Raw genomic sequence first — 26829 nt, 5'->3', positions numbered from 1 at the left:
CTGTAACAACTGTAACAGGGCACTGTCAGTCTACACATCTCCAATATGTTCGGTCGTTGCGTCTTGTCCTCACTGAATACTTATATCCACCATTAAGAAGATAAAATCCTCCTCTACCGTTCTCTAAAAAGTTGACTTGCACCTGTAGATTGGCCATTTTTCTTTAAAATGATTTTTTTTGAAAAAATGGACAGTCCAGAAAATAATTAAGATCTCATAATTTTCAGGCTTGTGATTATGTAAATCAGTGATCATAATTATGCCTATCTAGCAAATATTCTTTGAGAACAGCAATCTAATCTCAATCAAGACAGTCCAGAAAATAATTAAGATCTCATAATTTTCAGGCTTGTGATTCTGTAAATCAGTGATCATAATTATGTCTATCTAGCAAATACTCTTTGAGAACAGCAATCTAATTTCAATTTAGTAATTATACATCCAATTTAAACCATAAATAATTATTACTATGTACACTATTCTAATCAGGTCTATAATAGGGTTAATGTAAAAAGTCCAGAAAATAATTAAGATCTCATAATTTTCAGGCTTGTGATTCTGTAAATCAGTGATCATAATTATGTCTATCTAGCAAATACTCTTTGAGAACAGCAATCTAATCTCAATTTAGTAATTATACATCCAATTTAAACCATAAATAATTATTACTATGTACACTATTCTAATCAGGTCTATAATAGGGTTAATGTAAAAACTTGTTTAAAAGAAATGCAGATCTATATTTCTTTTCAAGATTTTATTTATTTTCATTTTTTTTTTTTTTTACACAATTAATCTTTTTTTTTATGTCATAACAGATAATTTCAATTTTTTGTTTTACAATTATATGTTACATGTACAAATCTGGATATTGAAAAGTAGATTTATTTATCAATCAGTATAATACTTTTATATGTATTTATGTTACCTAACATTCATAACCATTTTTTAACATAAATATATGCTTTTGTTTATTTGTTTTCATATTATTTTAAAGCAAGTCCTTCTCAGGTAAAACATTTACCTGTGAAAACAGACTATAGCTTGCTGATCACTCAGGTGTAAAAATCAAAATGTTGGGTATGTGGGAATAGGATTTTTCAAAATGTTGGCTAAGTGGGAATAAACCTTTAATTGTCTCCCCTTACCCCAGAAGTGTGAAGTAAGCTGATGTAATCTTATAACTACCCCATCATTTGCCAGCACTTCCAGTGATTGATTCTCCCTACCCATTGAGACTGATTCTAATTTCAATAATTTGGACTGAAATGTCATCATAACATTAACTACACAAGGCTTATCCAAATAAAAGTGCTAATTATAATATTACAATTTACCAAATTTAATCAGTGACAAATTAAACAGGCAAATTAAATTACCTTCAATCTTACTAAAATCTTTACTATAAAAACAATGACCACATGGGTCTCAATGCTAACTAGGTCGTATCAGATTTCAGTATCTGTTTTCCCTTTCATATAACCAGAAGAACTGTGCCTTGTAGATCTTCCAGGAAAAAAATTGGGATAGACTAAACAGCTACCTATTATAAAAAGTTTATCAGAGTCCTAAAAAAAAAAAACTCTAAAAATTTTCTACTTTGATAAAAATTGTCTGGTTATGTAGCTGCTTTAGGTTGCTAGTCAATTCAAACCCTGACTAATTCACATCTAAATTTCATCTCCTCAATGAATAACTAATAACATCATTTAAAAAGTATTTTGATTAAATATTATTTATTTATAAAACTAAATTTCAGTTTTGAAAATACATGAAAGTGTGAACTGCGACGTTTCATGGCAGTATACTTCATGGAGCACGTTATCGCTTCATGAAAAAAGCACGCTGTTGCTTCATGAAAAAAGCATGTTATCGCTTCATGAAAAGTATGCCCGCCCAGCTTTTTACTTTTTTTAAAAAGAAAGTTTATTTCTGTTATTTACATTCTACTTTCATTTCTTTTGGAATTACCAGCCATTAAAATCTAGATGTACAATATCTGTATTCATACACACATTGTTTATAAAGTGCTGCGCATTCCCAGGGAAATGACCATTATACAATTTGTATAGACATCAATGGCAAAAACATTGCAAATGTAAATATTTTTGACATGACTCTGCAGGCAGACTACCAAGTTTTGATTTAAAAAGCTAACTCGAGGCTATGCTTAAGCTAAATTTTTATTACCGTAGCTATAAATGTGTATCTTGATCCTGTGAAAAGCTATTACACGTCCACATATATGTAATTTTAATACAAAGCCATTACAATAACCTATAGAACATTAATTCAAAACTGATACTGTGTCTCTCATAACAGCAACAGTCAGATCAATATCAAGTGTGATGGATGGAGTGCACATTCCACACACACACAAAAAAGAATATAGCTAGCAAAGTACGGTAAATGTACTCTCATTAAAATACCACATACTGTCACTTATTTCTCAGGAAAAATGTATACACAGTATTTAGTGGTTGTATACTGGGATTTTCATAACAGTGTCCCGAAGATTCATTACATGTCCAGCCCAAATCAGTGGTATCTGTAATATATACCTAGTGAAGATTGAAAACTTGATAATGACCCATGTTCAAAATCACATTTTAGCACTTGGTGCTTCAGGAAGTAATAACTCAAATAAAATTTTGAGTTTCCATGTGTAAACAGGAAAGTGTGGGGTTTATACCTATGATTATATAGGACTGTGTAACCTATCACGGAGAACCTGAATGTGAAAATCTAGCTTTCATGTCACATTACAAGACTTTCAACATAGTCCACGTAATCTTTGCCATTTCCTTTGTATTTCTTCAGAAGGTTTCACTGTTGTTTTCATCTCTCAGTTTAGGTATGCAGAGCCTTTTCAGGTGTAAACATACCTCTCTGTTACCTGAGAAATGATGTGGGTAATGTGAAATGTGTAGAATGCGTTTGTGATGCAGTAATGTGAGCCTCCTGACATCTTAAATATGACAAACATCACAGCCATTGAACAACACCAGGTTTAAGGTTAAAGCATGGACAGCCTCATGTTAAATAATCACAACCGATTCATGTGTTCCTGGTTAATGCAAAATCACAGTCTCCTGCAATAAGCAGGATGTCATTAGATTATGAAATTAAATGGCCGACCTTCAGAATTAATCTAAAACAATATAAATTCAAACAGAAAAGTCAGATGATCTGGGGACAGAATGAAGAGATTGATAATGTCGTGGGTAAGGCATGCAGCCATATGTCTCAGTGGTTACATTGTAGCACGCTCGTGTTGTCACTATTGGTTCAGGGTACTAGAAGAGGTGGGGGGTGGGGAGGTATAACCATAGATATACTATTTCATGTTTTCACTGTTTAATATGACCATTACTATAATAGATATACTATTTCATGTTTTCACTGTTTAATATGACCATTACTATAATAGATACACGATTTCATGTTTTCACTGTTTAATATGACCATTACTATAATAGATACACGATTTCATGTTTTCACTGTTAATATGACCAGTACAATAGATATACTATTTCATGTTTTCATCAATTAAAATGATCATTACTATATAATAAATGCATGATTTCATGTTTTCACTGTTCAATATGACCAATTACTATAGATATACTATTTCATGTTTTCAATGTTTAATATGACCATTACTATAAATACACTATTTCATGTTTTTATTGTTTAATATGACCATTACTATAGATATACTATTTCATGTTTTCACTGTTTAATATGACCATTACTATAGATATACTATTTCATGTTTTTATTGTTTAATATGACCATTACTATAGATATACTATTTCATGTTTTCACTGTTTAATAAGACCATTACTATAATAGATACACTATTTCATGTTTTCACTGTTTAATATGACTATTACAATAGATATACTATTTCATGTTTTCACTGTTTAATAAGACCATTACTATAATAGATACACTATTTCATGTTTTCACTGTTTAATATGACAATAGATACACAACATCATGTTTTCACAATGACTGTTTAATACTGTTGTTGATCTAGTGTACCTATACATTGTTTACAATGTACAGTTCACAAATATGCTCCAGATTACTTTTACAATTTCTTGTTTGAATTTGTTTTCACATGCTTTTAAGTCCATTCTTCATAAACGTCATGGCTGTAATGTTAGATTCAATGCTTCAGCCTAAAGTGAAAATAGCACTGTTGATGTAATGTACTGATGCTATCCTTAATTTCACACAATGCATTACCTTTGTAAATCATGGTTTCATTTTGAACAACTTAATACTGATAAACTAATCAATTCAAAATCAAAGTAAACAATATTCACAATAAAGGGCTTAATTACATTAACACAGTTAAGAATGAAATATCAATGTAATTGTTGTCTCCCACAGTTTCAGTTTATAAATTCCCATGGAGTGCAGTAATGGATAGAATGCTATTATAAAATCATTTGGACAGGACATTTCCATCCTTGTGGGATAATAATTAAAATCCCAAATTTGACACAATATCCATGTGCCTCCACAGCGGTAAGGCATAGAATTTCAACTCCTCCTTAACAGTCCTCTGAGCAATGCACTCTTTAAAAGGAAATCCTTATGCTCAGTAATATTTTGTACGGAAGAAACACATTATCTTAATTGGTTAAAGACTATTATACTACATTATACACATGTGTAGATATCCTCTAGGTACCAAGCATTCAATGGTCAAGAACTTTGTACTTTCACATCGAAGTTTAATGGTTCCCCCTGCTTAATTACATTTTTCTGTACCATCCCCAAAAATAGAATACAGAAACAGTGTATCAGTAATTTCAAAATTCGATTTAAATTTCCTCTTCCCCATAACAAATACCAAATCAATTTTATCAATACAATGAAAATTTACAAACTGTATGAGCTTCACTTGTAATGATAAACAGTTTGTGAGTGTTTCTTTTTTTTATAAGTATTACAAGGAGTTCAGACTCACATGCATCAAAGTTAGCCATGCGGAATGAGCATCGCACCACAAAAATGAGCACTGTTTTTAACCATGTCCATGTAATGCAATGTCCATCCACAATTATATATTCAACAAACTTAAGTATGAAGAAACAAACAATCACAAACCCCGCAAGTCCATCCTGAACTGGCGATTTGACAGGTGGTTTCGATTCACGTGGTAACGGTGGCAGTTCCCTAGATTTGTATTTTCGACTCATTACCAAACAGTCTGCAGGCAAATGTTACTTCAGAATGATTCTCGTATAGTACAGACTCCAAAGGACACAAAGATAAACAATCTGATGTACAAATTCAACTGACAAATGAAAACTTCCTGGTATTTAGTGTACACGGAAAAAGCCGATCCGTTTCACTTCGTATGTGTACATTACATATATATGTACATTATAATACGCCAAGTGTTGCTATTAATATTATTGTCAAAATCCTTCCGAGCCCCAACCACAATCATGCAATCAATAATGTCCACCACCAAGGTCCTCTTAAACCACAAGAAAGCGTCCTTACTCAGCGTGGCAAGAGCCTCCACCGGGCCTACTTCCTGCTCATTCAAATTACTGTCAAAGAAAGGGGCTCCAAACTACAGCAATGCTATAAACTGTCACTACCGTGATACTTTAAATAGTACATGTATTTCCATGAGGATTCTCTGTGAATAGTTTCCATAGCAAACTTCTGTGAATGGAATTAACAACAAATACAGGTAAAACATAAATTACAATCTCCTAATATCCCAGAATTCATAGGCCTGCTACATTTACCAATCATGATGCCAGTAGTAGATAACATTATTCTTCACATACCTGGTCATTTCCTGCTCTGTCAAATCTGTTAAATACTTACTGTTCTGATGTCAAAGCCATTCAATGCTTTCTTTCCCCAATGCTTTCTAATTTTTTTTCATAATGAAATAAAAAAAATCACACATACCTCATATTTCTGATCTATTCTTCAGCTACAAATCTTCATATGTATCTGACAGAATTGTTTTAAAAGTAAAAACAGCTGACAATAAAGCTCATAGCAGGATTATTCCACCTTTTTGTCAAAGCACATGGTTTTATTCCACAATTCATAAAGCGGAAATCACAAATAAAATTTTAAGGAAATGAGCCCTTTCACATAACATACAATTCAGTGTGAACCATGGCTCAATTGCAAAAATGTCAGAGATTATTTATTTCAAAAGTTTAAAAGTGCATTTCAGAAGTAAATTTCTTGAATGTGCATTAAATTTGAAACCACCATTGAGAGTGCTATCTGAGGGAAACACGAGCTCCAATCAATGCTAGTTTCAAACCACCCTCAATTTCAGACCCTCCTTCAACTTCAGAGGCGTTAGGAGCACTCAAAAATCTGCAACAGTAGATAAATTCCTCACCACTGGCATTCCATTTAGCACAACCTATCTTCTATAACTCTAGATCCCTGTCAATCACTAAACAATATGTTTCTGACCCAATAAAAACAAAACTCACCACAAAACATATGGAGTCTAACCATAGCCTTCCACAAATCATAAGTATATCTCAAGATAAAAGTTCTGAGGGCATGTTTAAAGTTCCAACCAACTGTCAGACTTCAAACTTTCTAAAACTAGAGTTTTACCAGTGTGCAAGTGTATAATTTTTCTTTTTAAAAGACCCAATTTCTATATATATGTTCAAGATTCAAACTGTCAACAACTTTTATCAGTTTACCCATATGGCGTGGTGTAAAGTTCTTCATCCTCCCTGTGAACAGCTGAGATTGTGTCATATGTATTCTCACAGGAATATTCCATAGTGTACCAAGAATGTCTTCATATGAAAACAGTTTTTCCCGTCAAAAACTTGTGTCCAAGAAATTGCTGAGAAATGGTTCCTGGTTCATCTCAGAGGTGCATTTGGAGTTACAGAGACACACAATGCAAATTTGATTGATGAACGGGAATTCTTGCTGCAGGCATGAACTGTAAATTACTGGTATGTGAAAAGTTAAAAACAATCACGTAATTACCAGTCCTTGATGCATTTTCTCCCTCTTGCTTCAAAACAAATAAGAAAAAGGCCACATGCTAATCCTCACAAATTAGAACAGCAATCCTGAGTTTTAAATATTGGTATGAAAATGTCCATGAATTGGGTAGTTTCATCAGCAGTTAGATAAACCTAAGTACACAAGAACACAATGGAAACATACAACATGCCAAAACGATGACAGTCTAGTCCATCAAAAGCCAGCTAAGTAAGCCGGTCAACATCCAATTTTCCATGTGAGAGACTACAACATGGCTCCTCAACAAAGATTGAAGTAAAGAGGACCTGCCACTGAATCAAAGGCCCACTAATCCACTTATCTAATCACACATGTGCCATGGTCTGCAGCTAAACTTAAATTGAGCATTTCCTTTTCTCTGGCTGGAAATCTCTGTAATGATGCTGTATAAAGAGGCTCAACACAATTGTACTTCGTATTAAATGCTTCTGAGTGAAAATCATTTGACTGGTTAACAGTTACTGGATTTTAACTCATTCCCCCCCCCTTTTCCGTTTGTGTACTTTGGACATTAAGTGCCATTACTCACCAATCTCGGACGACAGCATCTAAGTAACTCAGTCCAAATTCAGTACTTTGTAGAAGAAAAGAACCCCTAGATCCAGACTTTGAAGCTTAATGGAACAAGCTTAAAGCTATACAAGTAAGTCTTCAAAACCAATGATTTTTTAGGAGAGGGGGAGTTTCAACATGTTCATTTCATAATAAATTTGAATTTCAGTTTGTTTAGTAACATTGCAGGCATTGGAACTTTGTGTGTTGATGCATGATTCAATTTAAATTCACTACTACCATTTTAATAGCTATATCTTTATTGGTACTAATATTACATTCTCTTTTCACCTAACATAGACACAGCGATAATTCAACACCTCTTTTTGTGCTGTTATTTGATTATGATGGCCATGATTGATGAATACATTGAGACTGATTAATTATTAAAAACTCTCTCAATGAATGTTGAATCTATGGAATAGATGAAACTTCCCAGAATTACCCATTGTGCTTAAAAAATCAAGCCAAAATCACCGAGATTACATCAGCTTTGGAATTTTCATCATTCACCTGAAAACAAGATGTTGATAAAAATCTGAACAGACACACATGTTGAGATAGTGCTTTCATGTTTGTGCTGTCAATATCAACTCTAAACTTAATCAGCAGTGAGAGTACTTCAAGATATAGCAACATACATGAACATTAACTATTCTGTGTGATTTCCTCTTTATCACAAGGAGGAAATTTACAGTGTTTTCTGATGTCTGTGATATCAACATGAACATATGGAGCATTAATATCGTTATTATACTCAATTGATATTTGCCGATGCATTTCAATATTTGAAAAATTCCTTTAATTACTATACAATGGGAAATTTCTACCCCATCTTCTTTCTCTTTATTTCACCCTTAATTGTCAAACTTAAAAGTGAGTGAATCTAAGTTCTCTAAAGTAGCAAAAAATATTTTGGGTGAATTTAAATAGAAAGAAATTGCTTGCTGTGTGTCTGGGTGAAAATAACATATATGGGAATGAAACAGTGAAACATGATTAGGGACAATCTTAGGGTGTAAAACAAACATGATTAGAGAGAAACTTTAAAGTATAAAACATGATTAGGGAGGAACTTAAAGTATAAAACATGATTAGGGAGGAACTTAAAAGTATAAAACATGATTAGGGAGGAATTTTAAAGTATAAAACATGATTAGAGAGAAACTTAAAGTATAAAACATGATTAGGGAGGAACTTAAAAGTGGAAAACATGATTTGGGAGGAACTTAAAAGTGGAAAACATGATTTAGGAGGAACTTAAAGTATAAAACAGTAAAACATAATTAGATAGCTTATAGAACTTAAAAGGTAAAAAAAAAAAAAAAGAGTCATGAAAATTCAAGCATTCTACCATGAATTGTTTTTTTTTCCCTTCATAAGTAATGATTTTTACTTTCTTTTGCTTGTCGAAAAATTTACCATTGATCACTTACTTTGTCATTAAAAAATGAATTTGAAAATAATCGAGTTTTGAGTACCGATGTACCACATATCAGAATAATTCTGAATATAGCTGAATATTTCATGACTGTGACAGTCAAGAAAATTTAGATACTTTCACGTTTAAACTTTTTAGAAGATGTTTATATTTATTGTATTATTATCCCAATTAGTACAAAGTATTTGCATCTGTTCATCCTTGAAATCTGCTCTTCATGACTACAGACTACATGTACAAAGTATAAACTTGTCAATTAATTTGAATCAGCATAAACAATACTGAATAACAAGAATATACATATGCATATATATGCATAGTAAATAGTGTTGAATAATCGGAAAAATTTCATAATTGATAATTGAAATAATCAGTATTTACATGTAGTTAATAAATATTTATTATTTTGGGGGTTATTTCTATTTAGTTTTCTGGATATGTGCAGCATACACACTAGCTGGTGTCACTGAATTTCCACTTTTCAATGTGGGGTCCACTCTGACTCTCCCCCGCACATGTCTCAATATAAAAGCACAGTCAGATGAATCTTGGATTAGATATTAATTAGTGTACAGGCGACAATCAATTATGAAAAATAGAATCGATAATTGGAATTGAAGAGCCAAAAATGATCGACATAATCAATTGTCGGTGACAATCGTTTCTTCACTAATAGTTAATATATATATACATGTATATGCATGTCCTTAATAACATTAAACTTTTGTCGCCTTTAAATAACAACTTTTTGTCTCACTCTGCATGGTTGTATTTATGTTTAATATAAATACATTTTCTATGTGGTCTATACAAGAACACATGTACCGATCTTCATTGATAGCAGCACTGTACATTCCATTCCACTTACACAGTGAAGACATATTTAACGATTTAAGAGTTTCCTTGTTCTTGCCACAAGTCATACTTTCAAAATTTGACAGACTGTTCGATGCACCATCTTATCTAAGTGTTTTACTGTATTAAGTGGCTCTTAACAGAAGTTTCCAATTTGTTAAGCATACTTCCCATATATACATAATTTTCAGTTCTGAATAATTTCTCTGAAATTTTAAGTAAATCCTGTCAGATACTTGGTTTACAAATCAAAAATAGAATTTTGAGAATTTATTTATAAATGTACATGATGTCGGTAGGAAATGTACGTTTCTCTCTTGATACTACACATTTTTAACATGTACTTTTAATTTTTGTAGAATCTGTGTGCAAAATCATTACTTAGGAAGGACGGTCGTTGTATAACCCAAGTGTTAACAAAAATATGCATTGATAGATCTATACCATCTTTAATACGTTGGTGCACAATTCTCTTTCTCACCAATCATATTGTTCGCTAGTTGATGTTAGAGAGACATTCACATTTCCAAAATCGGTATTTCGTAATTTATCTATTCACCAATCAAGAGCCCTCAGGGTAGCATATACAATTTTAACAATTAAACATTATAACTACATGATACAATATACACACATGTTAAGGATTTCTATTTGACATTGATCTGGAATTGGCTCATGATATATGAAGTAACACAGTGACACATTAGGATCACAAATAATTGCACTTTGGCATGTCAAACATTCAGGAGAAAACCATCGTAACTCGGCATGACCAACAATCTTAGATTATACATATATTTAAAATGCATTGCATTTATGTGACCTGCATTTCACAGCAAATTTCGCAAATGCAAACAGCAAAGTTGGCTATCAACATTTACACAAAGGTATAATTTAAGTTGAATGTATTAAGGTGCCAAAATAGTGTTCAATAAATGCTGCAGATTTATGTGACTGGGGCAGTCGTACAATTATTGAACAATGTTCAGTAGAGATGACAAAGCTAAATCATAAAATTTCCCTTAATAATCTTTCCCATCATTGATCAATAGCACCCTGATAAACAATTTTAGGAGCTTGGCCAACATAGCCAAGAAGGTTGATCTAACAGACATACCATGACTCAGCCTTCAGATAAATAATGTTCTGTTTGGTGAAAATATTCTATCATTTCAATGAATAATGCATGCATTGTAGCAAAATAATCTACAGGGCGTCAAACATTCAACTATCACAATAACAATTAAATTGATAAATTCTCTTTTCAATAATATACATTTACAATTAATAATCTTTATGCATGTTATTAGATGTTAGAAGCGTTTTAAGTATTTCAAACAAAACTTTGAACGGCTTACCTCATTTTTTACGGTTTTCGCTGTGTTACAAAGTTTGTTGACATTCAGTTTGTCGACTTTTAAAGTCACCCAGCCACAACAATCAAGTAGTTTACTTTCCTTCTACAGGAAACCTTCTAGTTTCCGGATTTGTTATCTCACATATCTTCCTCATCACAAAAGTGACGCCATATTTTTTGACAAGTAGAGTGCATCATGGGAAATATTCTTATGTAGATTTAGGCCTAAGACTAATCATTTTGTTTTGTTTTGTTCTTTGTTTGGTATATTCATTTCATCGATGAATTGTTGATTTTTTTCCCCATAAAAAAAATTATAACGAAAAAAGCAACCTGAATTTTTTTCAGGGGTAGGATAATGCTAATTGAAGAAATTAACATTTCTTTCATTTTTGAATAAGAATATTATGGTTATATATTTTTTAAGTGATTACATGAACATAAAATTGTTCAATACAATTATTTCTATGAATAGCAATAAGACCTTAATATTTTGTGAATGAAAATATATTATAGCAGTCAAAACAAATGTACTATTTTGGTTTATTAGTATGAACTTTAAATTTGCTACTTCCGGTGTAACCCTACGTGCACGTTGCAGTTGTAACATACTGTTTTCTTTGCAGATAAACCGTTCTCATTACACAAACATGACATTTTTAACTTCATGGGAGGAATTTGCTAAAGCTGCTGAACGTCTGTATTTAAATGATCCGCAAAAGGTAAGCTAAACAGATCGATGGAATCAAATTTAAATAAATATGGTCATGAATAATAAAATTCTGCAATTCTGTCTTATATGTCATCATTGTTTAAACATTCATTTATTTCTTGCATGCCCTAATATGCGCTGAAAAATGAGGTTAGATTTTATTCTGGTCCCCAGGGTGCAGGTGGGACCAGCAGTGTTCGAAATTGGTTTAAAACTTGGTATAGACCCAGTGATTGGGAAGGCCAAAAAATGGCCTATGGGACTATGGCCCCTCGGTTCAAGTTTTCAATGGACCATTTTTAGCTCACCTGAGCTAAAAGCTCAAGTGAGCTTTTCTGATCACCCGTAGTCGGCGTCCGTCCGTCTGTAAACTTTTAACATTTTTGACTTCTTCTCAAAAACCACTGGGCCAATTTCAACCAAAGTTGGCACAAAGCATTCTTAGGTAAAGGGAATTCTAAATTGTTAAATATAAAGGACCAGGCCACCTTCCAAGGGGAGATAATCAAGAAAAGATAAAAATAGAGTAGGGTCATTAAAAAATCTTCTCAAGAACCACTGGGCCAGAAAAGATGAAATTTATAGATAAGCTTTATTAGGTAGTACAGATTCTAAATTGTTAAAATCATGGCCCCCGGGGTCGGATGGGGTCACAATAGGGGATCAAAGTTTTACATACAAATATATAGGAAAAATCTTTAAAAATCTTCTTCTCAAGAACCACTGGGCCAGAAAAGCTGAAATTTACATGAAAGCTTCCTGATATAGTGCAGATTCTAAATTGTTAAAATCATGGCCCCCGGGGGTCAGATTGGGGCCACAAGGGGGGATCAAAGTTTTACCAACAAATATATAGGAAAAATCTTTAAAAATCTTCTTCTTAAGAACCACTGAGCCAGAAAAGCTGAGATTTATATGAAAGCTTTCTGATATAGTGCAGATTCAAGTTTGTTAAAATCCTGGCCCTTGGGGGTAGGATGGGGCTACAAGGGGGGATCAAAGTTTTACATACAAATATATAGGGACAATCTTTAAAAATCTTCTCAAGAACAACTGAGCCAGAAAAGCTGATATTTACATGAAAGCTTTCTGACATAGTGCAGATTCAAGTTTGCAAAAACCATGGCCTCCAGGGGTAGGTTGGGGCCACAATAGGGACTACGGTTTTACATGGAAAGTCTTCTGATATGGACCAAGGTGACTCAGGTGAGCGATTTGGCCCATGGGCCTCTTGTCAAATTTAATGGGCCATCAACATATTTTGAATGACCATTTTCAATAAATAGCAAATGTGCAGTGGAACATTATTGTTTTAATTGAAACTCTGAACCATGACCATGATCATTTCCACCGCTCTTGAAAATGTTTCTACTTTGTTACAATGTCCCCTTCTCAACAGTATCATTGCTTTTACCAGCATTGGTATTTGAAGACAGTCTCTCAGGTTTTTTTTTCAGTATTTGTTGGGTTTTTTTTCACTTTCTGTCGATCTGTCCTTGGACATCCGAAACTTAAACGCTAAAGTATAAGCATGAGAAGACGTGATGTAAGAGGAAATAGTTTATTGGTTATCTATTTTGATTTGTATTGCTTCAACCAATGAGATTTGGTGTATCAGAATACATAGGAATCAAAAATGAAAGTACAAAAATAAGTAAGTCGTACCCAATTAATTCTAGAGAAAAAAAAAACGTAAGTTACAATCGATAATGGATGCTCACTTTGGTGCATGGATTAGATAATTTGATGTGCCAATTTTCACCTGAATGGGACTATGGCACAGGGCGCATGGCCTTCCCAATCACTGATAGACCATGGGTCTATGCCAAAACAAGATGACTTAGACCTCATCGAATTGGCATAGACTGCAACATTGAAGAAAAAGAACACAAATTTGAAACATTTTCATTTACTTCTAATATACTTAGAAAGCATATTTTCTTTCCATTTCTATAATATCCTCCTTTCCTCATAATGTTTATCAGACATCGACTGACCATGCAAGGTCCTTTGGGATAATTTTATTGCTTTAAATCTAGATAATTGGCATAGACAATTTGGTCTATCTCAATTACAGTTAACATAGAACAGTGCCATTTGACATAGACTCGGTCTATGGTTAATTTCGAACACTGGACCAGTAGTATAGATTTTTATACTAAGTATTATTACATGTATAGTTTACGTAATAATTTATTGATTGGGTACGGAATGATACCTTGTTAAAAATTTTATACGCGGTGAGGTGAAGGTGACTTTGGTGTGAAATTTACTTACCACTTACCAGGTATCATCCTTTACCTTGGTCAATAAAATTACTGGGGTTTCCCTACCATTTTCACACTGGGTCCAGGGTAGATGTAAATTCTTTTATATTTACTTGTGTATACGCGACATCACACATCTTTATTAGTGTAGTTACGTGACATCAAACGTGCATATGTATATTGTGACTAGTGTTGTTTCGATGATCGATTAAAATCGATTGATTATTCTATTCTTAGCGATAATCGATTGTTTTTTTCTATTAAATTAATATCATTTTTCATTCTTTTATAAGGTGTCTACGCGACGTCACACATCTTTATTAGGGTAGTTACGAGACATCAATCGTGCATATGTATATAAAAGAATTTACAAACAAATAATTACAAGATCCCATGGGGATCCGGGTTATAATAGGTCCTCAGTACTCCTTGCTTGTTGTAGAAAGAGGCTAAATGGGGTGGTCCTTTGGATGAGACCGCAAAATCCGAGGTCCCGTGTCACAGCAGGTGTGGCATGATAATGATCCCTCCCTGCTCAAAGGCCATAAGTGCCGAGCATAGGCCAAAATTTTGCAGCCCTTCACCGGCAGTCTCCATATGAGTGAAATATTCTCCAGAGGGACGTTAAACAATAATCAATCAATAATTACAAATATGAACAAATTAAGTTAGATTTGCTTAAAATTATAGCGTAATTAACTGTTAGATACTTTATGTGTTTGGGAGCAGAATGGGGAAAATACAGTTGTATTATTATCTACATATGGGAGGTAAAGGGATGAGAGAGGGACTGTATACCCCTTACCCCTGTTTTTTGTCCTCACAGATAGTATACAAGTCTTACATGTGTTATAGACTATAGATTGATTGATTGATTGAATATTGTTTAATGTCCCTCTCGAGAATATTTCACTCATACGGAGATGTCGCCATTGCCGGTGATGGGCTGCAAAATTTAGGCCTATGCTTGGCGCTTATGACTGTTGAGCAGAGAGGGATCTTTATCGTGCCACACCTGCTGTGACACAGGATCTTGGTTTTTGCGGTCTCATCCGAAGGACCGCCCCATTTAGTCACCTCTTATGACAAGCAAGGGGTACTAAGGACCTATTCTAACCCGGATCCCCACAGGATTAGATAGTAATATACAAGATGTGTGAAGAGTTATAGACTATCAGAATTTCAAATCTGGAAATGGAGACATTTACCCTCATAGATTTTCAGTCTGAGAGCCATTCTCTTGATTGTGTTCTGTTCAAGAAAAAAATCCTTGATTACAGAAATAACTTGAATGACAAGGTGGATTTCAGAATTTTTATCACTGAAAGCTTTATTGATAGGCAGGACACGGGTTATGTGATTGAATGTATATTGTGTCAGAGACTTCACGTGACTGTTGTAATGATTTCATGTTTTTCAATGTTGCAAGAGGCCTACAGAAACGGTGATCTAGAAACTTAACTATGGCTGATACACAATTAGCTAGCAGCGGGTGATCTAGAAACTGTTGCTGATCATGTGACCCACAGAGGGTATATATACAGCTGCAGCCAGTCAGTAAGGTTCTTTTTAAGCCAAGCGGAGGAAGAAGGAAGCATTATAACGGTTAGTTTGGTCAGGTGGATTGCCTAATATTGGAGGCTTGCCACAGGTGGATTGCCTTATATAAATATTGGAGGCTTGCCACACTTCTTTGTTATATAGGACCATTTGTTTGGAGTCTGACCACAGTAGTGGCTAGCATTTTAGAGGTTGACCTCCTGGAGGTTCGCCTATTTATTTGTCATTCTTCCTCGGTTAGGGAAGGTGTAAGGCTTCAGAGGTTAGCAGTTCACTGTCCGTCCTGAATAAGGCATTAACACAGTAACTGCTGCTTCTGGAGTTGGACCACCTTTATTCGGCTAGGGCTTACCTCTTAGATAGTTGTTACTGCCTGAATAAGGCATATCTCTATCTAGAGGTGTATAAACTCGTAAAGTAGTAATATAGGCCGACCAAGTGTGATTTTCCCCTAAGTAAGGGAAGGGTCTTATTTGTATATATTTGCAGACCAGTAGTTATATATTTAAATCACTTTAGAGAGGAAAACTGTATCATTTTGTTCAATCATTTTTACAGAGGAAAATTATTTACTTGTTGAATTAATTCAAAACCCCAGATCCTGGAATCAACCGGGTACGAACCCCCTTGACACGTTACAAAATTTGGTGGCAGCGGTGGGATCTGGGCAACTTTTTGTTGGTTTAATTCATTGATTTTTGTCCCTCTTTTGTAATTCGGAGCTAATTCATATATTTTATCATTGTGTAAATACTTAAAATATTATGATGTCGGCGATAGAAAAAGAATTAAAGAAATTACAAGATAGCTTAGGATTGTCAGATACAGTCAGGAAGACAAGCGCCAGAGATTCAGGCATACCTGAAAGCAGGCATACCACAATAGGTGACAAGTCATTAGAGGGAACTGGAGCGAAACCTAAAAAGGGAAGGAAGACCACTAGTTTTCTTGAAGATGACGAGCCTAGTTTTGTAGTAAAGGACAATCCGTTAAGCTCTGATCAGAGTCGATTATCAAGCACGCCGTACATTGACACTGCAGCCTTTGATGAGGTTTATGGAGATAATGTTACACACCGGCGCCAGAAGAAGACTGAACACGAGGCCGTCCGTTCTGGAGTGAAGACTGACAAATATGATGGCAGTACATCTTGGGTAGATTTTAAATCTCATTTTGAAATATGCGCTACCCTGAATAAATGGTCAGTAGCAGAAATGGGCATGCATCTGGCGGTATCCTTAAGAGGACAAGCCCAGGGTGTCTTAGGTAATTTACCTGAGGGAGAAAAGTGTAACTACAGATTGTTGTGTAAGGCACTGGAGGAGAGGTTTTTACCCACCAACCAGACTGAACTCTACAGAGCACAGCTCAGAGAGAGACGGCAGAAAGCCACAGAGACATTACCCGAACTGGGACAAGAGATTCGGCGGTTAACAAATCTGGCTTACCCCACAGCTCCCGTAGAGGTAAGGGAAACCCTTGCGAAGGAACAGTTTATAGATGCTTTAAGGGACAGAGACATGCGTCTGAGAGTGAAACAAGCGAGACCTGCCGACTTGAATGACGCTGTCAGACACGCAGTAGAGTTGGATGCATTCCAGGCAGCTGACCAGCGTATGCATGAAAGCCCAACTTACGCTAGATCCACACATAATGAAGACGAAAAACTGGACCCCATTTCAATATTGACCAAGGCAGTGGTTGATCTCAAGGAGGAAATAAAGGTCCTTAAAGATGAGAAGAGGCATACTGAAAGCATTCAGTCTGTACAGAGAAGAAGTGGACAAAAGCCTAAAGTTGTATGCCACTTTTGTAAGAAACAAGGTCATGTTAAAGCAAACTGTTTTAAGTACTTAAAGTCCTTGGGTAAAGCAGCCAGCAAATACGACTCTTCAGGCAGAGAGGGTTATTCTACTTTCCTGAACAGCCGTGATAAAACAAATACAGGTGATAAGGAAGCAGGTAAATCAGGGGTTACCTGTAAAGTTGGTGAGGCAGGAATGTTTATACATGCTGAGATTAAGGGCAAAGTCGTGAAGTTTTTGGTAGATTCGGGTGCAACATTGAGTATAATATCTCCTGATATTGTTAACTCTGTTGTAGGTGTTACTTCAAACTTCGCTAAGTTAGATAGACCTATAGTGACTGCTAACGGCTCACGCCTGAAGACAGACGGTTTAGTCACCATCACATTTAAGTTAGGAAATGAAAATTTTGTGCAAGCTTTTGCTGTTGCTGAGATAGGTGTTGATGGCATACTAGGTTTGGATTTCTTACGAGATCAGATGTGTAATTTAGATATGTCTTCTATGACACTAAGAGTCAGAAACAAACTTTTTAATTTGCACCTTGAGGGTAAAATTGGTTGTTGTAGAGTTACCCTGGCTGACAATGTTTGCATACCACCAGGTAGTGAAATTGTTACAATGTGCAATGTTTTACCTCCATTGTTTGATAAGGTCCCGGAGGTAGGTCTTATAGAGCCTTCTTGTCGATTTGTGGATACTGATCGTGCTTTGGTAGCTAGAGCCGTTGTATGTGGAGGCAAAGTAGCACCAATTAGAATGATGAACTTGTCAGATCAAGCTCATACGATCTATAAGGGGACATTAGTGGCTAACTTGACACCTGTTGACAGTGTTTGTGCTGGGGTACAAGAAAATAAGAATTTTGTCAAATGCCAAAGGTTGCCCGATCATATAAAAAACCTGTATGAAAGAACTGTAGAAGGGATGGACTCCAAGAATGCCAAAATGGTGTGCAAACTGTTATTACAGTATTCGAATTTGTTAGCCGCAACTGATGCAGACCTAGGCCAGACACGTGTAATTGAACACAAAATAGATACTGGAAGGGCACCTCCCATCAAGCAGCATGCAAGACGTCTTCCTGTCCACATGCAAGCAGAAGTTGATGAGCATGTGGATGACATGCTTAAAAGAAATGTCATTGAAGAATCAACAAGTCCGTGGTCTTCGCCTGTCGTCCTTGCTAAAAAGAAAGATGGTACAACTAGATTTTGCGTTGACTATCGTAAGTTGAACGACGTTACGGTAAAGGATGCCTACCCGCTACCAAGGATAGACGACTCGATAGATCAACTGAGTGGAGTTAAGTGGTTTTCTACACTTGATTTAAACTCCGGTTACTGGCAGGTGGGAATGACTCCAGATGATCGAAGCAAGACCGCATTTGTAACACGACGAGGCTTGTATCAATTTAAGGTGATGCCATTCGGGCTTTGCAATGCCCACGGCTACCTTTGAGCGTCTGATGGAAACAGTGTTAAGAAACCTACAGTGGCGTATCTGTCTAGTTTACCTAGATGATATAATTGTGGTAGGGAAAAGCATAGAAGATATGATTCAGAATTTGACTCAAGTGTTTGATTGTTTATTAGCTGCTGGTTTAAAGCTAAAAGCACGCAAGTGTACCTTATTTGCAAGGAAAGTGGAATATTTGGGGCATATCATATCAGAGAAGGGTATAGCTACAAGTCCTGATAAAGTAAAGGCAGTTAAAAATTGGCCAGTACCAACCAACCTCACTGAGCTGAGATCGTTTATTGGTTTCTGCAGTTACTATCGAAGATTTGTGCTAAATTTTGCCATGATTGCGAAACCCCTGCATGATCTTACAAAGAAAAATGCAAAATATATTTGGACTGACAACTGCCAAAATGCCTTTGACAGATTGAGGACAGAATTATCGACAGCCCCTGTCTTAGCTCATCCAGATTTTGAACAAGAATTCATCCTCGATACAGATGCCAGCAATGAGGCAATCGGCGCAGTACTATCTCAAGTACAGAAGGGAATAGAAAGACCAATAGCATTTGCCAGTAAAAGTTTATCGAATTCCGAAAGAAAGTACTGCGTTACAAGAAAAGAACTCCTAGCTGTTGTAACTTTTGTAAAGTATTTTCGTCAGTACTTATATGGAAGAAAATTTAAAGTAAGGACAGACCATAGTTCGTTGAGATGGTTGATGAACTTTAAGGATCCCGAGGGGCAGTTGGCCCGATGGAATGAGGTATTGTCCTGCTATGACTTTTACATTGAGCACAGACCAGGAAGATTACACAAGAATGCTGATAGTTTAAGTAGGATCCCATGTAAACAGTGCAAGAGCGACCACCAGCATACCTGCTCAAGTCTGATACCAGAATCAGACGCAGTTGTAAATAGTATTACCGACTACTCTGACACACCACTGAGTGAAATGCAAGATTCTGATAGGGACATTAGTAAAGTTAAAAAGTGGATTGCCGCACAGAAGAGACCTGAATACAATGATATATCAGGAGAGTCAGTGGCAGTAAAATCCTTATGGTCTCAATGGGATAGATTAGTTTTGCAAAATGATGTCCTCTGTAGGAAATGGGAGGATTTGGTTACAAAAAGTCAGAAATTACAAGCAGTTATTCCTAGTGCAGAAAGGAGAGTAATACTTAAATTTTGTCATGATGATAGGACAGCTGGTCATTTAGGCATGCATAAAACCTTGTCAAGGATAAGACAGTCCTATTACTGGCCAGGCTTACAAAAAGATGTGCGTCAATACATATTGGGTTGTGAAATATGCACAAAGAGAAAGGCATCAAGTATGTCAAACAAAGCTCCTATGCAATTGGTAGGTTCAGGGTATCCCATGGAAAGGATAGCCACTGATATTCTTGGCGAGTTACCTGAGACTGACAAAGGCAATAGGTATATCTTAGTCGTTGCAGACTACTTTACCAAGTGGACAGAGTGTTTTGCTCTGCCCAATATTGAAGCCAAGACAATAGCCTCCGTGATTGTGGAAGAGGTAATTACACGCTTTGGTGTTCCTGATACAATACACTCGGATCAAGGTCGCCAATATGAAAGCGAGCTCTTTCAAGAAACATGCAAGCTCCTGGACATTCAGAAGACCCATACTACTCCCTACCATCCGCAATCAGATGGTATGGTCGAGCGTTTCAACAGGACATTGACCACCATGCTTAGTGCCTTCGTAAATGAGCATCACTCAGACTGGGATGTTCATTTACCTTACGTAATGATGGCTTACCGGTCTTCCATACAAGAAACTACTGGCATGACACCAAATATGCTGATGTTAGGGCGCGAGACGAAAACTCCCGTAGACATTATGTATGAACCACCACGTAATGTTAAAAAGGCACCATCACAAGTGGGTGTGGGAACTTCAAGAGCGCCTAGAAATTGCCCATAATACAGTCAGGAATAATATTGGCCAAGCAATGGTGCGACAAAAGCACTATCATGACCGAAAGCTAAAGTGGAAAACATTTCAAAATGGTGAAGAAGTATATGTATTCTTCCCCCGAAGAAGGCCTGGTACATCTCCAAAATTTACGAGCTTTTGGCAGGGTCCCTATAAGATTATCAGAAAGATGTCTGATTTGACCTACATGGTTAACTGTGGACCCCGAGGAGGTGAGCAAGTAATACATGTGGATCGCATGCGGAAGAAACATCCACAAATACTTGCTGGTGAAGAAGTTTAGGAAACAGAAGAAACTGTGTTGCCAGAGAGAGACACTGCACATGATACAGTCCCAGATCAAGAAAATTCAAGAAACAATTACAATGATCGCCCTGTTAGAAATAGAAAGCCACCTACATGGCTGCATGACTATTATGTTGATAAATAGTCTATGTGATCAAAATTATTTATTAGTATTAATGATCATTTATGTAATCTCTGTGTATTGTAGATGGCAAAGACAAAGACAACTCCAAACTATGAGTTTCGGCGCTGCCCCATGTGTTCATACTCAGCTAAAAGTGAGGAGGACTACAGGGAGCATGTTTTCAAATGCGCAATGAGGACTTTTCAATGTCCAAGTTGTGACTTTTCTAATAACAAAGAAGCTAACCTGAAGAGACATGTAAAGAGATGTCACCCAGGATTGGCACAGGAAGATTTGATTAAGCTTGGGGTAAAAGAAAATAGAAGTGAAGAGGTAAATGAGCCGGAGTGTGATCACGAATGGTTGTCTCAAGATCCGGGAGACCTCATTGGGGACGTTTCGGACAATGGGAGTGATGAAGATGAAGATTCATCAAGTCAGAATACAGATTGCTCCCCTAAGGATGATGACTGTCTTATGGAAGGAAGACTGTTCCATAAACCAACAAAGCCTTCCTTACCAGTGTCTCTCCAACGTAAAGCGGATGTAGTGCCTCCAGTCCCTGAAAAGAAAACAAAAGATCAGGCGGTCCCGGTCAATGCTATAGAGAGGAAAAGAGACATGGGAACCCAGACAGATCCTGTCCGGAGAATCGTTAAAACCAAGACTGTAAAGAAATTCAGAGGAGGGAGCGTAGATACTAAGATTATTTCCGAAGAAAAAGTCGTGTATAATTAGTAATATGTGGTTGAATCATGAGCTTTTATTAAATTATTGTATGTAAAGAAAAATTCTTTTGTTACTACAGGGATAAGTAACCCTGTAGTGTAGAATGTGCAATAAATCCTACCCTGTGATTTACATCATGATTTTCATTTACATGCGGGTCGCATGTCATCGAAGGCGTGGGTAGTGTAATGATTTCATGTTTTTCAATGTTGCAAGAGGCCTACAGAAACGGTGATCTAGAAACTTAACTATGGCTGATACACAATTAGCTAGCAGCGGGTGATCTAGAAACTGTTGCTGATCATGTGACCCACAGAGGGTATATATACAGCTGCAGCCAGTCAGTAAGGTTCTTTTTAAGCCAAGCGGAGGAAGAAGGAAGCATTATAACGGTTAGTTTGGTCAGGTGGATTGCCTAATATTGGAGGCTTGCCACAGGTGGATTGCCTTATATAAATATTGGAGGCTTGCCACACTTCTTTGTTATATAGGACCATTTGTTTGGAGTCTGACCACAGTAGTGGCTAGCATTTTAGAGGTTGACCTCCTGGAGGTTCGCCTATTTATTTGTCATTCTTCCTCGGTTAGGGAAGGTGTAAGGCTTCAGAGGTTAGCAGTTCACTGTCCGTCCTGAATAAGGCATTAACACAATAACTGCTGCTTCTGGAGTTGGACCACCTTTATTCGGCTAGGGCTTACCTCTTAGATAGTTGTTACTGCCTGAATAAGGCATATCTCTATCTAGAGGTGTATAAACTCGTAAAGTAGTAATATAGGCCGACCAAGTGTGATTTTCCCCTAAGTAAGGGAAGGGTCTTATTTGTATATATTTGCAGACCAGTAGTTATATATTTAAATCACTTTAGAGAGGAAAACTGTATCATTTTGTTCAATCATTTTTACAGAGGAAAATTATTTACTTGTTGAATTAATTCAAAACCCCAGATCCTGGAATCAACCGGGTACGAACCCCCTTGACACGTTACACTGTCCTTGCTTGACCAAATATGATTAATATTGACCCACTAAACTGTATTACATCTCATAGCTGTTTGGTACATTGTTAGATGAAAGGTGAAGATAATGAACAGTGATCAATCTCATAACTCCCATAAGCAATACAAAATAGAGAGTTAATTGGGCAAACATGGACCCCTGGATATACCAGAGGTGGGATCAGGTGCCTAGGAGGAGTAAGCATCCCCTGTCAACTGGTCACACCCGCTGACTTTGAGCCCTATATCTTGATCAGGTAAACAGAGTTATCCGTAGTCAAAATCAGTGAGTGTGCCAAGAACAGCCGAACAATCGGTAAGAAACACATGAGACAGCATTTGACCCAATGATAGGTTGTATTGGCAAACTAGATTTCATGAAATCAATATCAAGATTTTGTATGGTTTTTTTCAGTGTCGGCTGGTTACAAAGTACAGGCATTGTGATGGGAAATTGAATGTGAAAATAACAGATGATCATGTGGTAAGGACTGTAAAGTATAAACTTGTTAACAAATGAATATTTAGAGACCATGAACTGTTCAACATAAAGAAATTGTATTTAAATTCTTTATAGAAGTTATCTAGTTTTTAATGATACTGTATTTAAACAAGAAAATGCTTTCTTTTTTGTTTCATCAGGTGATAAAATTAGCAAGCATTGCAGGAAAAATGCATAACCTGCGTAATTTTTCCTGCAACGATTGCTACCTTCATCACACAATGAAACAACAAAGAAAGACATTTTATTGTTTATATTTTAATGTATTTTTATTTTTTATGCCCCCCCCCCCCCCTTCAAAGAAGAGGGGCATATTGGTTTGCACCTGTCGGTTGGTCGGTAGACCACATGTTGTCCGCTCAATGTCCTGAGAACCGTTCACTTGATGATAATGATATTTCATATGAGGGTTGGTTATGAGTAGAAGAGGACCCCTATTGTTTTTCAGGTCAAAAGGTCAAGGGTCAATCTAGTCTGGACATAGGGATATCATGTCCGCTCAATATCTTGAGAACCCTTTGCTTGAAAGACATCAAACTTGGCACACTGGTACATCCTAAGGAGTAGATGACCCCTATTGATTTTGAGGTCATATGGTCAAGGGTCAAACTGGGCATAGGAATATACTGACCATTCAATATCTAGAAAACCCTTTGCTTGACAGACATTAAACTTGGTACACCAGTACATCTTCAAAAGAAGATGACCCCTATTGATTTTGAGGTCACATGGTCAAAGGTCAAACTGGACATAGGAATATACTGTCCGTTCAATATCTTGAGAACCCTTTGCTTGACAGACATCAAACTTGGTACACTGGTACATCTTCAGGAGAAAATGATCCCTATTGATTTTGAGGTCACATGTTTAAAGGTCAAGGGTCAAACTGGACATGGGAATATACTGTTCGTTCAATATCTTCAGAACCCTTTTGCTTGACAGACATCAAACTTAGTACACTGGTACATCTTCAGGAAAAGATGACCCATATTGATTTTGAGGTCAAAAGTCAATTGTTGAACTGGACATAGTAATATATTGTCTCCTATGTTTTAAGAATTATTTGCTTGATTGACACCAAACTTGGTACACTGGTACAGCATAAGGAGTGGAAGACCCCTATTGATTTTTAGGTCACTTGGTCAATTCACTCTTGACATAGGAAGATATTGTGTGCTCCATATTTTGAATTGATGATACTACTATCAATTAAATAATGTGTGTGCATAACCCTTTTCAATTTTGCACCCGGGGGGGGGGGGGGGGGGGGGGGGGGGCATATGTGTTTTACAAACATCTCTTGTTTAGAATATATTTAAAACTAGAATTAAGTTTTAAAATATCATGTGGCTGACCCATTCATTACATTCCGTTTGTACCCTTTGACCTTGATGGCCCTCCATATTTGGTAATGATTATGCAGGCAGGTGGTACTAGAAAACCAGATCAAACTAGTTTGCAACAAACATGTATTCATTGTATGATGAAAGCAATGTCAATTTCAAAAGAAATATTAAAGAAAAGATTTAGTGAATGTAAACTATGACATATTGGTCAGGGATGGATCTAGATTTATTTTTTTAGAAATGGGGGTTTTGACCCAAGTTTGTACCTTTCTGTCCAAAAAAGGAGGGGTTGAAGACCCAAAAATGACCATTTTTGTTTTTAAAATTTTAACCAAAAAAAGGGAGGTGTTGTTTAAAACCCCTGTACCCCACCCCCTTTCCATATTGGTCACTACTGGTCCACTTGTTAGTTATGATTTAATTAGCCCAGATATTCTTTGGATTCTTTGTTTTGTTTTTATTCACCAAAGGCTAAAAGAACTAGGTTAATTTTTGTCTAATTTGGCCCTAATTTTGACTATAATAAAATATATATAAATAAAATTCTTGTAGAGCTTGAGGTGGGGTTGACAAGGGTAAAATGGGTTTGATTGTTATAAATGTGTACCGGTATTATCTATTTCAGTGTCTGCAGTACAGGACAGAGCATGCACAAGATGTAAAGAAGTTAGAAAAACTAACAAATCAACTCATGAGGCACATGGCATCGAAAGAAAAATCGTAAACTTTAGTATGTGTACATGTTCTCGTAAGTTTAAAATGCACTTAATATAAAGGAACAGACTTCAACACCAACACTTTTAAAAAGCATCAACATAGTATTGATAGGAGTGATTTCAAAGCCCAATAGTGAACTGCCACCGCGATAAGTATTGTGTCAATTTTCACCCATTGTAGTAGTTTAAACATTGTTGAAAATGAAACTACATGTTCACAAGTTTTTTGTTTAAAAGAGGCGTATTTAATATTGCATTTTGTAAATATATTTTTGATCTATGTGTACCTGTACTGTTAAGACTTTATCAGATTGTGTATGGATGTGAAAATTACGATTTAGTTTTACTATGTTTCTAATTTGGACATACATATAAATATTGTTATTTCCTGGGTTTGTGTTTATAACCAGTATGGGACAAATGTACTTGTGAGGAGAGAAAGGTTTTGAATGATTATTGGGCAGTAGTGTTTATGGTTGGAGTGTAAAAGCAAATGATAAAAGTTGGATGATGAGAGAAATAGATGTCCATCTGTGGACAGGACTATTCAATATTGTATTGTGACTTTCGTAATAAAGTTTTATGTCAATCTAAGTCTTCATTTTGTTTCCTAATTATCAACTATAAATGCTGGCTTTAATCAAGTGGGGGAAGGGATATGCCAATTTAATTAAAATCTTTTGTTCAGTTTCTGTTTACTACATATTGCACAATTAACATCAATTAGTGGTGAAATGCGGAGTAAACGAAACCCGAACAGATGATTTTAATTAATTTGGAGATGTACATGTAGAATCCAAGCATGCCTTCTTTCTATATACTTCACGAAAAAATGTCGAGGCTTAGTGTTGCCCACTCCCTCCCATCTGTAGTGTTCTGTAGTTATATTTGTGCTATGTTGAAGATAAAGCTAATTTGTATACAGTAAAACATGGTCATAGTTAACATGCTTATAATGAATTCACTCTTATTGTGAAGTGATTTTCACTCCTTGTAGTTTAATGTAGAATAACTTACAATGAATTAAAATTGTTTATATCCAGTACTCTGCTATAAGTGTGTTATACCGCATGACTGAGTTTCCTCTCGTGGAGTAATGC

General features: G+C 35.9%; 3 protein-coding genes across 10 annotated transcripts in view; 2 read left to right on the top strand and 1 right to left on the bottom strand.

The window, feature by feature from the left end:
• LOC125649176 (vasodilator-stimulated phosphoprotein-like) overlaps positions 1-11453 on the bottom strand; it is a 30496-nt gene extending 19043 nt beyond the window's left edge. For 2 of the 7 annotated variants that reach the window (XM_048876452.2, XM_056167177.1), the window contains exon 1: positions 6720-7393. In XM_048876452.2, coding sequence (XP_048732409.2) covers positions 6720-6802 — 83 coding nt within the window. In that variant the 5' untranslated portion in view covers positions 6803-7393. Of the gene's footprint in view, positions 1-5124; positions 5713-5949; positions 6113-6719; positions 7394-11262 lie in introns of those variants that run through there. The other 5 variants (XM_056167172.1, XM_056167176.1, XM_056167174.1 and 2 more) reach the window with 4 other exon arrangements.
• LOC125649190 (signal recognition particle 9 kDa protein-like) lies at positions 7548-26318 on the top strand. 2 transcript variants are annotated; one of them, XM_048876479.2, is made up of 4 exons: positions 7548-7699; positions 11888-11983; positions 23581-23649; positions 25639-26318. In XM_048876479.2, the coding sequence occupies exons 2-4, from the start codon at positions 11912-11914 to the stop codon at positions 25735-25737; spliced, it is 240 nt and encodes a 79-aa protein (XP_048732436.1). In that variant the 5' UTR covers positions 7548-7699; positions 11888-11911; the 3' UTR covers positions 25738-26318. The 2 variants fall into 2 exon arrangements, with proteins under 2 accessions (XP_048732436.1, XP_048732435.1); XM_048876478.2 differs by lacking the exon at positions 7548-7699 and having other exon boundaries at positions 11820-11983.
• Positions 19145-23632, top strand: LOC125675424 (RE1-silencing transcription factor B-like). Its single transcript, XM_048913073.2, has one exon. It carries the CDS (start codon positions 21526-21528, stop codon positions 22177-22179), a length of 654 nt encoding a protein of 217 aa, XP_048769030.2. The 5' UTR covers positions 19145-21525; the 3' UTR covers positions 22180-23632.
• Positions 26319-26829: the final 511 nt, after the last annotated feature.

The sequence above is a fragment of the Ostrea edulis genome, chromosome 5 (genome assembly GCF_947568905.1).
Source record: "Ostrea edulis chromosome 5, xbOstEdul1.1, whole genome shotgun sequence".
Taxonomy (NCBI): Eukaryota; Metazoa; Mollusca; class Bivalvia; order Ostreida; family Ostreidae; genus Ostrea; species Ostrea edulis.
This window is presented reverse-complemented; position numbering and strand designations above follow the sequence as displayed.

Excerpts from the sequence above, each read along its gene's own strand:
- LOC125649190 (XM_048876479.2), top strand. The coding sequence starts at position 11,912 with ATGACATTTTTAACTTCATGGGAGGAATTTGCTAAAGCTGCTGAACGT. Across the intron at positions 11,984-23,580 it reads ATTTAAATGATCCGCAAAAG|TGTCGGCTGGTTACAAAGTA; the intron begins GTAAGCTAAACA and ends GGTTTTTTTCAG. Across the intron at positions 23,650-25,638 it reads AAATAACAGATGATCATGTG|TGTCTGCAGTACAGGACAGA; the intron begins GTAAGGACTGTA and ends TATCTATTTCAG.
- LOC125675424 (XM_048913073.2), top strand. The coding sequence starts at position 21,526 with ATGGCAAAGACAAAGACAACTCCAAACTATGAGTTTCGGCGCTGCCCC.